Source organism: Pan paniscus, chromosome 1, assembly GCF_029289425.2.
Source record: "Pan paniscus chromosome 1, NHGRI_mPanPan1-v2.0_pri, whole genome shotgun sequence".
Taxonomy (NCBI): Eukaryota; Metazoa; Chordata; class Mammalia; order Primates; family Hominidae; genus Pan; species Pan paniscus.
Genome location: NC_073249.2, coordinates 179717816 through 179732202, shown reverse-complemented (window position 1 = coordinate 179732202; position 14387 = coordinate 179717816). Strand labels below are relative to the sequence as shown.

The window sequence follows — 14387 nt, the reverse complement described above, 5'->3', positions numbered from 1 at the left end:
GATTCATTTATATACATCTTTCTCAAACAAATCCAACAAGGGTAAAATCTACAATTTATCTCAAAGTCATGTTCCTGTGTCTAGCTGTACATGTCTATGTGAAAAGGAACTGGAGCTTTAAAATGTTGTCAGAGTTCCCCAACAAAAACAAATGTATTTTTTCAACTTATCTTGAAAGAAAATTATACTCTGAAAATTATACAAAGGAAATTATGCTCTGTTTTCCACTGCTATTGACCTTGTAGCACCAAGTGCTGTGGAGAATGAATAAACAAGTTCTCATTCTAATTCTGTGGCTTCCCTGGGACTCTCGGGACTGAAGAACTAGCCTCCAACCACCTTGCACACTAGCTATTTGTGTTACCCACAAGGAATATGGAAACATACAAAAATTTCCTCTCATTTTAACTCGTGATTTTCACTTAATGCCATCTTTTGCCTCCTTTGTTCTGTTTTACAGATCCCAAAAGTGTTGTTAGCCACAAAATCCTTGAATCCTGGGTTGGTATGTGTATTAGTCCATTCTCATTCTGCTATAAAGACATACCTGAGACTGGGTAACTTATAATGAAAAGAGGTTTAACCAACTCATGGTTCTATTGGCTGTACAGGGTTCTGCTTCTTGGGAGGCTGCAGGAAACTTACAGTTGTGGTGGAAGGAAAAGGAAAAGCAGGCACACCTTCACGTGGCCACCAGGAGTAGGGGTGGAGTGTTACACACTTTTAAACAAGCAGATCTAGGGAGAATTCTATCACAAGAACAGTAAGGGGAAAATCCACCCCCATGACTCAGTCACCTTCCACCAGGCCTCTCCTCCAACACTGAGGATTACAATTTGACATAAGATTCAGGTGGAGGCACAGAGCCAAACCATATCATATGTGTGTCTGATCCTTTCTCATCTGAGCCTGGTGGAGGTGGAGGTGGGGGAAGAAATTACTTTCCTGATAGACACTAAATGCTCCTGTCTCCCTCACCTTACCACAACCTACACTCGCTTTTGCTTCAGAAACCTGAGCTCAATCTTGCCTTGTCCTTCATAGCTTCTCCTCTTATTCTACCTGTTTGGGACTGGTCCTTTATTTCTGGTGTAACTAGGGGTAGGGGTGGAGGAATAAGAAGGGGCCTAGGGGGTTGTATGCTCTCCTCCTCACACCAACTGATGTCACTATCCCAGGTAGTCCCCACTTGAGGATCATGGAAAGAGAAGGAGAGTCCCTCAGCCTGCTAACATGGACCTTACTGAGAATGGTGCCCTGGAAGAGGTTGCCGTTGTGAAAGTTGCTTAAGATCATTCTCTCTCCTTTTCCCTCCACACTTCACCTCCCTTTTCTGGGCAACCTGCCTGTGCAGCTAAGCAAGTTCACACCAGAAGATTCAGGATCTGGGTAGTAGCCCCAGATCCCTGGATCAAATGTGCATGGGCACCTTCTCTCCCTCTCCTTAGATTTTCCACCTTACAGAGAATTTAAAATATTATTCACCACAAATTTCATTATCAGTTTTCCACAATCTAATTGCCCCTGGAAAATCTTGCTCTTGAGGATCCCTTTGAAAGAATCCACTCTCATAAACTAAGTCTTTTATGAACTCAGTGGAGATCTCAAACCCACTTGTCCAGCAGGAATGATAAAGAAAAGCCCCTTTAGTCCTCCATCATTGATCCTCAGCCTGAAGAGAAGCACAAAAGTGATGGAAAGAAAGCAGCACCTCTGCTTCAGTCTGGAACTTTGTGCCAGTCTAAGGCAGTATTTCTCAAAGTGTGGACCTGAACTAGCTGGGACCCTTGTCATAACTCAAAAGTCCTTGATTCTACTTCAACACCTAGGAATTATTGGCTCGGAAGGATTAAGCCAAGGAATCTGCCTCTAGCAAGCACCTCGGGTAATTCTCACCCACCCTAAATTTGAACTCTTATCAAGCGGCTGATGAATCTGACCATCAAATAGGATAGGATGGACCATTTTTTGAGTTCATTGTATAAACAAATTTTCTGATTTGGACTTAATTCCCAAAGAGTTAGGTCTACTCCTGCTCATTCACTCTTTCAAAGCTCTGTCCACTCTAGCTTTTCTCCAGTGTCATAGATAGGGAATTGCTCACTGCCTGCCTAGTCTTTCTTCACTTACCTGGCCTGTGATAGAAACAGTTGCCCCTCTCATTTCATCAGGTCGAGGACTTGTGACCCTGGATGGTTCTAAATGGAAAAAGCACCGCCAGATTGTGAAACCTGGCTTCAACATCAGCATTCTGAAAATATTCATCACCATGATGTCTGAGAGTGTTCGGATGATGCTGGTAAGAGGAGAAGAGAGCATTCGTACCTGGCCTCTGAAGTGAGGTGCTGCCAGTCATATGGTGTGGGAGACTCTGAGTTCCCTCAGAACCATGTTCACAGCAGTTGATATGGGGTTATTTGATGTTTAGACCATGACCATCATCATCAGGGCAAGGACCCTGTCTTGTATACCCAACACTTCTCACAGGGATGGACTCAGGGTAGGTGCTCAATGAGAAGTAGCTGAATGAATGAGTGAGTGAGTCCAGTAGACTCACTACATTTGGAGAACACAAGGCAGAAGAGCAAAGACACCCATAGGAGTAGCCATGCCAACATAGAGAAATGTATCATGTTCAGGAGGTCGAGTCAGGAAAGACTTCCTAAGAAAGGTGACAGGAGCTGAGTCTTGGAGAAAGGGGAGGATTTCTAGAGATGGGGACTCAGAGAAAAGACGACCTTGTGGTCAAGGAGAAAAGGGAGCTTTAGCTTTGGCTGAGGCAGAAGAGGGTGCAGAGATTTCACAAGACAATCTAAAACCCATAGAGAAGACACAGTTGTGTGTCTCCACACCTGTCCTCTTGGAGTTTGGATGGCAAAGACATGCCAGGTGGTTTTGAGTACACCTAAGGTCTGTTTCAGGGGTCCTGAAAGAGGTGATTGCGACAACTCAAAGACTAAGTTTCTAAGATCCCAGGCATGGAGTAAAGCAATTCTATACACAGGATCTCAATCCTAGTCACAAAGACTTCTTAATGATACAGGGGCTCAGAGACATGGGTTCCCCTAAACACGTCAGCTTGGATTCATACTGGCCCCATATTTTCCAGTGTGCCATGTTGTTATCCTTTATGACCCTCGTCACCATGCCCACGTCCCACTCCAAAATAAAAATCAAAGCAAAACATATAAATATAGTGACTGCAAATACTTTTTAAGCACTTACTATGCATCAGGCTTATTATATCCTTTTATACTACTACAGTCTTACAATTTTGCTGTATTATCTCCATTTTGCTAGTAAGGATATTGAGATGCAGAGATTAAGTAGTTTGTTCAAGGTCACAAGGCAGGCCAGGTGCAGTGGCTCATGCCTGTAATCCCAGCACTTTGGGAGGCCAAGGTGGGTAGATGGCTTGAGCCCAGGAGTTCAAGACCAGCCTGGCCAACATGGCCAAACCCCATCTCTACTAAAAATACAAGATCATAAGCAGATTAGAGGAAGAGTTGAGTTCAAACTCAAGCCTCCTTGAGTTGGAAGAGCGCACCCTGAACTGATGCACCTCTCTTCGAGTCTAAGGCTCCTTCCTGATGATGCCCCCTTCAGCCTGCTCCAACCAGTGCCTCTCCTTGCAATGCCCTTACCCACATCCAAATAGACACCAGCCCCATTATCACCTACCTCTTGCTGTTTCTCTACTCTTCTTGGCTCCATGATAGTTGCAATCTTTCAGAACATCTGATTTTAGTAATGTGTTTGGAAAAAAGCTTTCAAATTGAATTAATTAATTAATTCACATTACAGAGTTAATAACAGCTTAAAAGTATATAAATATTTATATTGAAATGGAGAACTTCATCTCAATAAACACTTGGCTTTTGACAAAGTGAAATTTTCTGGGATATTGGCAGGTATGTCCAAGGGGGTAAATACATCCGAATTCTAATATATAGTTGAGGGTTTTCTGTCTTGACTCTTAACTGCAAACTCTTTGAGAATAAGAACTATCTCTAATTCCTCTCTAAATTCTCAATGGATCTGGGAAAAAACTTGTCAAGTACTAAATATTTTTAGGGATCTTTTCCTAGAATCAAAAACCTCTGTTTATTTATGCTCTCTACAGATGTTTTTGAATTCTTATTTATTTTTTATTCCATGTTTTGTCAGCTTAGTTTTTCCATGATAAAAGTCATATAAATTGTACTAATGAAACTTGAAAAAGAGGGAAAAATAGCTATTTCCCCACCCTTACAAAGTCACAAATAGCATCTAAGGCACAGTATCATTTTCAATACTGACAAGGTGTTTTATTTTATATGGTTGTCATAATAAGGCAAATTCATTTTGTACACTTTATATTTTCAAACCCTGGCAAGCTCTAAAAGGGACATAAAATAACTTAGAAATTGGGAAATGATGGGCATGTGTATGATCATGATATTCATCTCCTGCCCCAGAACAAATGGGAGGAACACATTGCCCAAAACTCACGTCTGGAGCTCTTTCAACATGTCTCCCTGATGACCCTGGACAGCATCATGAAGTGTGCCTTCAGCCACCAGGGCAGCATCCAGTTGGACAGGTCAGTGACAAAAGGAAGGTAATTGTTTGCCAATAACTGTGTCACCCACTAACATGTTGTTCCATCTTCCCCATTCCAGTACCCTGGACTCATACCTGAAGGCAGTGTTCAACCTTAGCAAAATCTCCAACCAGCGCATGAACAATTTTCTACATCACAACGACCTGGTTTTCAAATTCACCTCTCAAGGCCAAATCTTTTCTAAATTTAACCAAGAACTTCATCAGTTCACAGGTTAGTCCTAGGATTTACATGGCCAGAGTCCACTATGAGACATCTCATTGTCTGAGACATAGACTCTGGTTATGGCTGCTTCTACTATGGACATATGGCATGGTCATCATTCAGAAATGCTAATTTGTACCTCTTAAATGAATGTGCTACATAAATGCTATGTAGAGGGTATTATATTATTGACTATATATAGCTGCATTTTAATGTTTGGAGTTAGAACTAATACAATAAGCAAAACATCTGTCTATTTTGCTTCATTTCTTATGGAGCAGCTTCAGATGTGAAAAAAAGTAAAAGTGAAAGGAAGTACATTTCTGTAGGAAGACAGAGCAGGACATCTGAGCAAGTACTGAACATGAGTGGGTACTGCCTACTATGCACAGTTCATCAAACAACACAGCACACCACTGAGTATTCCTTTTGCACGGGTTTTTGGGGACTTAGGACATAGATAAATTTGAGGGACCATTAATCTACCTATGACAATAGCCATTTACAATTGGAATATATTTCTGATTAATTATTTTATCTTGATAAAATCGGTCTCTTTATCTCTAATAATGCTTCTAGTCTTAAGATCTACTCTATCTGATACTAGTATGATAACCTCTGCTTTCCTTTGGTTAGTATTTTGATAGTATATTATTCCATACTCTTTTATTTCCATTTCTGTGCCCTTATATTTGCGGTTTATGTCTTTCTTTGTTTTTCTTTTCCTTTTTTTTATTATTATACTTTAAGTTCTAGGATACATGTGCACAACGTGCAGGTTTGTTACATATGTATACGTGTGCCATATTGATGTGTTGCACCCATTAACTTGTCATTTACCTTAGGTATATCTCCTAATGCTATCCCACACCCCTCCCCCCACCCCACAACAGGCCCCAGTGTGTGATGTTCCCCTTCCTGTGTCCAAGTGTTCTCATTGTTCAATTCCCACCTATGAGTGAGAACATGCGGTGTCTGGTTTTTTGTCCTTGTGATAGTTTGCTGAGAATGATGGCTTCCAGCTTCATCCATGTCCCTACAAAGGACATGAACTCATCCTTTTTTATGGCTGCATAGTATTCCATGGTGTATATGTGCCACATTTTCTTAATCCAGTCTATCATTGTTGGACATTTGGGTTGGTTCCAAGTCTTTGCTATTGTGAAAAGTGCCACAGTAAACACACGTGTGCATGTATCTTTACAGCAGCATGATATATAATCCTTTGGGTATATACCCAGTAATGGGATGGCTGGGTCAAATGGTATTTCTAGTTCTAGATCCTTGAGGAATCGCCACACTGTCTTCCACAATGGATGAACTAGTTTACAGTCCCACCAACAGTGTAAAAGTGTTCCTATTTCTCCACATCCTCTCCAGCACCTGTTGTTTCCTGACTTTTTAATGATCGCCATTCTAACTGGTGTGAGATGGTATCTCATTGTGGATTTGATTTGCATTTCTCTGATGGCCAGTGATGATGAGCATTTTTTCATGTGTCTGTTGGCTGCATAAATGTCTTCTTTTGAGAAGTGTCTGTTCATATCCTTTGCCCACTTTTTGATGGGGTTGTTTGTTTTTTTCTTGTAAATTTGTTTGAGTTCTTTGTAGATTCTGGATATTAGCCCTTTGTCAGATGAGGAGATTGCAAAAATTTTCTCCCATTCTGTAGGTTGTCTGTTCACTCTGATGGTAGTTTCTTTTGCTGTGCAGAAGCTCTTTAGTTTAATTAGATCACATTTGTCAATTTTGGTTTTTGTTGCCATTGCTTTTGGTGTTTTAGACATGAAGTCCTTGCCCATGCCTATGCCCTGAATGGTATTGCCTAGGTTTTCTTCTAGGGTTTTTATGGTTTTAGGTCTAACAGTTAAGTCTTTAATCCATCTTGAATTAATTTTTGTATAAGGTGTAAGGAAGGGATCCAGTTTCAGCTTTCTACATATGGCTAGCCAGTTTTCCCAGCACCATTTATTAAATAGGGAATCCTTTCCCCATTGCTTGTTTTTGTCAGGTTTGTCAAATATCAGATGGGTGTACATGTGTGGTATGATTTATGAGGGCTCTGTTCTGTTCCATTGGTCTATATCTCTGTTTTGGTACCAGTACCATGCTGTTTTGGTTACCGTAGCCTTGTAGTATAGTTTGAAGTCAGGTAGCGTGATACTTCCAGCTTTGTTCTTTTGGCTTACGATTGACTTGGCAATGAGGGCTCTTTTTTGGTTCCATATGAACTTTAAAGTAGTCTTTTCCAATTCTGTGAAGAAAGTCATCGGTAGCTTGATGGGGATGGCATTGAATCTATAAATTACCTTGGGCAGTATGGCCATTTTCACTATATTGATTCTTCCTACCCATGAGCATGGAATGTTCTTCCATTTGTTTGTGTCCTCCTTTATTTCATTGAGCAGTGGTTTATAGTTCCCCTTTAAGAGGTCCTTCACATCCCTTGTAAGTTGGATTCCTAGGTATTTTATTCTCTTTGAAGCAATTGTGAATGGTAGTTCACTCATGATTTGCTCTCTGTTTGTCTGTTATTGGTGTATAAGAATGCTTGTGATTTTTGCACATTGATTTTGTATCCTGAGACTTTTCTGAAGTTGCTTATCAGCTTAAGGAGATTTTGGGCTGAGACAATGGGGTTTTCTAAATATACAATAACGTCATCTGCAAACTGGGACAGTGTGACATCCTCTTTTCCTAATTGAATGCCCTTTATTTCTTTCTCCTGCCTGATTGCCCTGGCCAGAACTTCCAACACTACATTGAATAGGAGTGGTGAGAGAGGGCATCCCTCTCATGTGCCAGTTTTCAAGTGGAATGCTTCCAGGTTTTGCCCATTCAGTATGATATTGGCTGTGGGTTTGTCATAAATAGCTCTTATTATTCTGAGATACATCCCATCAATACCTAATTTATTGAGAGTTTTTAGCATGAAGGGCTGTTGAATTTTGTCAAAGGCCTCTTCTACATCTATTGAGAAAATCATGTGGTTATTGTCTTTGGTTCTGTTTATATGCTGGATTACATTGATTGATTTGCGTATGTTGAACCAGCCTTGCATCCCGGGGTGAAGCCCACTTGATCATGGTGGATAAGCTTTTTGATGTGCTGCTGGATTCAGTTTGCCAGTATTTTATTAAGGATTGTTGCATCAATGTTCATCAGGGATATTGGTCTAAAATTCTCTTTTTTGTTGTGTCTCTGCCAGGCTTTGGTATCAGGATGATGCTGGCCTCATAAAATGAGTTAGGGAGGATTCCCTCTTTTTCTATCGATTGGAATAGTTTCAGAAGGAATGGTACCAGCTCCTCCTTGTCCCTCTGGTGGAATTTGGCTGTGAATCCATCTGGTCCTGTACTTTTTTTGGTTGGTAGGCTATTAATTATTGCCTCAATTTCAGAGCCTGTTATTGGTCTATTCAGAGATTCAACTTCTTCCTGGTTTAGTCTTGGGAGGGTGTATGTGTCGAGGAATTTATCCATTTCTTCTAGATTTACTAGTTTATTTGCTTAGAGTTGTTTATAGTATTCTCTGATGGTAGTTTGTATTTCTGTGGGATTGGTGGTGACATCCCTTTATCATTTTTTATTCATCTATTTGATTCTTCAAATGTGTCTATTTGATTCTCCAATTTTTTTTGTTTTTTGTTTTTGTTTTGTTTTGAGACAGGGTCTCACCTTATCACCCAGGCTGCAGTGTGGTGGCACTATCTCAGCTCACTGCAGACTCAGCCTCCTGGGTTCAAGTGATCCTCCTGCCTCAGCTCCCCAAGCAGCTGGGACTACAGGTGTGTGCCACCACACCCGGCTAAATTTTGTATTTTTTTTACTAGAGGCAGGGTTTCACCAGTTTGTGCAGGCTGGTTTCGAACTCCTGAGCTCAAGCAATTTGCCTGCGTCAGCCTCCCAAAGTGCTAGGATTACAGGCGTGAGCCACTGTGCTCAGCCAAGGTTTATTTCTCATATGCAGCATTTATTTAGATTTTGTTTATGTAGTCTGAAAATCTTTGTGCTTTGGTTAGAGCATTTAAACCACTTATATTTAATGTAATCACTAGAATATTTGGATTTCAACATGCCGTGTAACTATTTGTTTTCTATTTAACCGATTTTTATCCCTTCTTTTATTAATTGCTGGATCATTTTATATTATTATTTTTTCTGTTTTAGATCATAAGTTTAATTTTCATGGGTATGCTAGAAATTACAACATGTAGTCTTTATTTATTAGAATCTAACATATGTAATTACATTAAATACTTCCCTGAAAATGCAAGGATCTTACACCATTTGAACCTCTATTTACTACTTCTCATATTTTTAAATATTGTTGTGATGGGTTTTTTTAATAATTTTTTTTTAAGTTCCGAGGTATATGTGCAGGATGTGCAGGATACGGATAATAATTAGGCAAAATATTACAGCAATTAGAATTTTACAACCAGAATTCCACACTGTGGAAGTTATTCTCTAATGACAAGTCAAGGGGGAAATGTATGCTTTTCTTAAGAAAAATGTTACTTTTATGTTAATGTTTCTGGTAATGCACAGCGACACCTAATGGAGGGAAGCCAATATTGCAATCCATTGGTGTAACAGGTATCAAACTCTGTTATGGCCTATAGGATCCCCATTAACAGTGATACTCTTAATACTCATATTCTAACCCTATATTTTAAACCTTCTTGTAAAATTTATCTCTTTTCACCTAGAAGCAATCAAACTCCAAACAGTGCTGCAGGCAGAACCACACATGAACAAGCTATTTTTTTGAGAACGCTTAGAGCAACCTCAGGAGGAGGCCCAACTGCTGTTCTCCCACACAACGCCCCTTTTCAGCAGGCAGCAGCCAGAAAGAATTGTCGTCCAATGCCCCTTCACAGCAGTTAGGTTTGCTTAGAGAAGAAGTTCAGGCTTAGGCCATTTTTATAACTTGCAATATGATTGGGAGAAATATGATATTGGATGCTAAAACAACTTTAGCGTTAATCTCACAATTCCTTTCCTTTAATTATTAATTTTTTCTGACTTTCATAGACCCTCTTACAACACACTTAAACTTTCTGACATGTCCTAAACATTCTTCCTTTAAACAACCAGTCATCTTTTTTAGGACAAGTATTTACCATACAAAATCCTTTCTTTTATAAAATCTTCTTTATAACCTTCTCTTCATAGCTTAAAGTGGATTATATTATGAACCTTCAGTAAAAAGTCCTATTAAACTTAATGATAGTAAAATTTTCATACTTGTTTCTTATCCATAACTATTACTCCTGCCATAAGCAAAACAACCTTGACTAAATCTTTCCTGCAATTATTAATCCTGTTATAAGGATAATAATTAGGCAAGATATTACAGCAATTAGAATTTTACAACCAGAGTTCCACATTGTGGGTGCTACAGTGTATAGTTCTTTTGCAAATAGTAGCATGACTATAACAATTCCCACAAGAGTGGCATAGTAAATAATTTCCTTTGAAAAGTTTACATAACATTTCCCTTTGGGGATTTACAAAGTTACAAATGCGATTCTATGAATAATTAAAATCTCCCTGCAAATATGCGTTAAAAAGAAGTTTTAGTATCTGGTGATGATCTTTGAGAGGAAAGGTTAGAAAGAGTGAAAAGTATCTGGTGAGGTAGGAGAGGGACTGAGTAAGATAAGTAGCCGTCACTCAGTTACTTATCTTTTATGATTTTCAGCTTAAGATCCTCTGTTTCTTCACATTGATATGGAGACATTCCTCTGAGCTGTCAGGGGTTGCTCCCTCAGCTCTTCAGGCTTTGACTTGAGTGTGATGTATCCAGGAGTTGATTCCTGTAACTTTTACTGCTGAGGGGGTTGAAAGAAGAACAGTGTAGGGCCTTTTCCAGCTTGACTTAGGGAAGGAGAAAGAGCTGAGAGTTTTCACCAATACCAAATTTCCTGGGTTAAATAAAGGTGTTTCTATTTCTGGGATTGGGTTCTTGCTAGTTGTGTTATCGTCTGTTGGAAGTGAGCTAGAGAGTTTACATGCTTAACCAATTTAGAGGTTTCCTGCCTGAAACAATCTCTGAGCACATTGATAAGTTTTTGTCCTTTCCCAAGTGAAAAGCTTGGCAAAGGATTTTAAGGACTCTCCATTGGCTGGAGGCTGGCAAATAGAGTTTGCCATCCTGACTGTAACCATCCTGAGAACTGAAAAGTATGCCCTTGAGAAGTGGCCTATTTTATTTCTGCAGGGGAATACTGGGGTTTAATTTCTCTTATGAAGCCTTCCTAAATTAGAAGGGGCTTGAAGCATGTTGATGTCCTGAGGCTTCCTTGCCTTTGATTTAGCTGCCTGATCAGCTAACTTGTTTTCTTCGGCTATCTTATTTGTTCCCTTTTGATGTCCCCTACAATGCATCCCTCCTATTGCTCATGGAAGAAAAACTGAGGGTAATAACCTGCTAACTTTGTGGTGATATTTTATAGGAGGTCCATTGGCGGTTTTCCTTTTAAATGGCAGCATGAGCATGGAGAGCTAAGAGAGCATACTTGGAGTAGGTATAAATGTTAGCTACCTTTCCTTGCTTAATTCAAGTGCTCTTGTAAGAGCTATTAGCTCCGTCAATTAAGTGCTTGTGCCTGGGGAGCGACATTATTTAGAGTGACTACTGCTTATCCTGCCTTATGTACTTCTTGCTTTACTGGCTGTTTGTTAACTAAGAGCTCCCCGTACAGGACAGTGATAATGCCACATCATGTGGAGTGTAAACAGTTAAATTATTTCCTGGAGGCTTTTTTTTCTCTAGTAGAGCTATTATGACGATGGTTTGGAAACATGTGTAAACAATATGTTCTAACTGCAACTAAGGTTGAGAAAAATATTGGATTAGAGTTTTTCCTGATATGCCCCTTCCGGTCGTGCTATGGGAAGAAGGGAGGCCTGGAGTTAAAGGGGAGAAAGGAGACTGGCTCTAATGTTCAGAAGGAGGTCTGCTTTCCTTCCTTGAATTTCCAGAATCACCCAGGGCTCCCGTGCTGTAATAGCAGTTTGAGACACTGGAGTCGGCATTTGAGTCCCAGGACCCATCAGTCCTGCTGGACCATCTGTGAGAGTGGTCCTGAACCCAGTGACCTCCACCTCTGGGGGCACTTCCATCTCCAGTGATCTCTGCCACAGGCTGGACAGGGTCACGCTGGCTTTGTCTTGCTGCCTGGGCACTCCTTCTTAAAATGCCACACCGATAGAAACTAGCGGATGCAACTTGGGGATCCTGGACTTTGCAAGCCTGCAAAGTTGCTGCTACCGTCTCTCTCCTTCTCCTGAGCTTTTTCTCTTTCTTTTGGGCCTCCCCCTGGTCCCTATTATAAAAGACCAAAGTGGCCACCTTCAAGAGGTTCTCTAAGGTGCTACCTGGTCCTATAGCTTGCTTCTGTACTTTCCTTCTAATATTGGAGTTCTAGTACAGCCTCTCTCAGCCTTTCTGTAAAGGCTACGGAATTCTTATCTGGCTTCTGGTCTATTATAGACAGTTTAGAGTAATTGAGAGGGTTGGTCCTGGTTTTCCATAGGCCTTCTAAAATGCATATTAAAAAGTGCCTCCTTTTCCATTTATCTTCTGAGTTATTGGGGTTGCAATTAGGGGTGTTTACCAGAATTGCCTCTCTCCCAATTGGGAATGGTGTTTTTGCTATTTCTTCACTTTCCCTATCTGCTTTCTTCCCTTTTGGTGTATTATAGGAGATATATTGCTCATCTCCAACATTTTCTGTTGCTTGCAGAGCTGCCTGCTTTTTAGCTGCTGTGAGGGTCTGGTTTAGGAGCAGCATAACATCCCTCCATGGGAGGTGAAATACCTGAGTTAAATTTTGGAAAGCCTCTAAATACCTATCAGGGTCATTAGAAAACTCGCCTAAGTCTCCATTTATTTGCCTAAGGTCCTATAATGAGAAGGGAACTTGAAGGGGCCCCAAATAAGGGGAATCCTCAGTTGGTTTCCCTGGAGGTTACTTCTCTAATTTGGGGGAACTATTCTTTTTTGGGCCTGCCTGATAAGATTGTTAAAAGAATTGGGTTGACCTTACAATGTCTGCAAGGGTTTGGTAAAAATGCCATGCACTTGTGCAAAAGAAAATGAGTTGCTTTTCTTTTTGAAGTCCTGAGGTTAAAGAAGTTCCAGTGTTTCAGAGTGCACTCCAGAGGGGTGCAAGCTGAAGATAATCTGTTACCCATCTAGAAAAAGATGTGAGAGTTATTTTAGTCTCCTTCCTTTCCGTATGACCCAGGGTGAAGGACAAGACAGGGGAGCATCCTTCTGGCTGTTTTCTCTCCCTGGTTCTTGGGTCCCGGCACCCTGTTAAATATGCCACCTATGGTCGAAGGCGTGGTCCTCCAAGCTATGGAACCAGATGAACTAAGTGATGCTTTACCCACACTACCTTAGCTTATCCACCTTGTGTCATTCCACTTTTCACTTCCTAAGCCTGTGTAATCTGCCCGGCTCCCCCAAAAATGAGAGACTGTGTCATTTTTGGGCAAGCCTCCTTTAATGGAGGCAATGTGCCAAATTGCCTGCTATTATGGCCCATGCTAAAGCATTTACCTTAGAAAAATGGTTCCAGTTAACTTCCAAACTTAGAATCCCCTTACTAAGTACCATTTTAATAGGAAACAGATTGGATGTCTTAAAAGAACATAGGAACTGAGGGGCTATTTTCATGCTGGTGGGACAATATGGAGACTAAAATTTGGCTATGGAAGACATTTTACTCCTAACTGCTAAAGGCAGAACTTTCCTGTTCACAGAAGTAGCTTAGAGCCTAGTTTCCAGTAGAAAAGGCACAAAAAGGAAACGTTGGAAAGCCACAACGTACTGCAGAGAACCAACAATGTGTGTTATGGAGAGAATTTCTATTTCCACTAGTCATTTATCAGTTCCAGGAGCCTTTTGGCAGAGTCTTCAGGGTTTTCCAGGCATAGAACTTTGTCATCTACAAAGAGAGAAAGTTTGATTTCTTATTTTCCTATTTGGATGCTTTTTATTTCTTTCTCTTGCCTGATTGCTCTGGCTAGCATTCCCAGTACTACGTTAAATAGGAGTGGTGAGAGTAGGCTTCCTTGTCTTGTTCCAGTTCTCAAGGGGAATATTTTCAGTATTCCTCCACCACTCAATTTGAGCACCAGTCTCTACCATGAGATATGACATCTCATCTTTTTCTTTAAAACCAAAGCCTAGGTTGTACAAATTAAGCTCAGCGATTGGTAACAGTACCCTACATCACAAACAAATTTTACAACCTTTGAATTAAATTTATGTACCAAGCACCTCTAAGCATATATGTCAAACACCTCCAACCATTACAACAACCCTGTGTGATACATTTGAACATCCTTATTTGAAGGAAGAGAAACTGTGGCTAAAAGGTGAAGTACCTGTAGGTCAGGGATGGGACCATTTTTTTAAAAAGACAGCTAGTGGTACTGTCCCTTACCAACTCAGGAACATTGGGTGGGGGGCAGCCAGGGGCTACCGATAAAGCACCAGCATCTCAGAACTACATTTGGCTTTGATTGACTTTCCAGTAACCTTGATAATAACAAAGATCATA

At 40.5% G+C, this 14387-nt stretch overlaps 1 protein-coding gene across 2 annotated transcripts in view; it reads left to right on the top strand.

Moving 5' to 3' along the window:
- Nucleotides 1–14387, top strand: part of CYP4Z1 (cytochrome P450 family 4 subfamily Z member 1) — a 56795-nt gene that overhangs the window by 16662 nt on the left and 25746 nt on the right. Inside the window, exons 3-6 of one of the 2 annotated variants that reach the window (XM_003812885.6) lie at nt 461–505; nt 2172–2299; nt 4458–4582; nt 4662–4816. In XM_003812885.6, the coding sequence (XP_003812933.5) occupies nt 461–505; nt 2172–2299; nt 4458–4582; nt 4662–4816 (453 nt within the window). The remainder of the gene's footprint in view (nt 1–460; nt 506–2171; nt 2300–4457; nt 4583–4661; nt 4817–14387) is intronic. The other variant, XM_055093292.2, reaches the window with a different exon arrangement.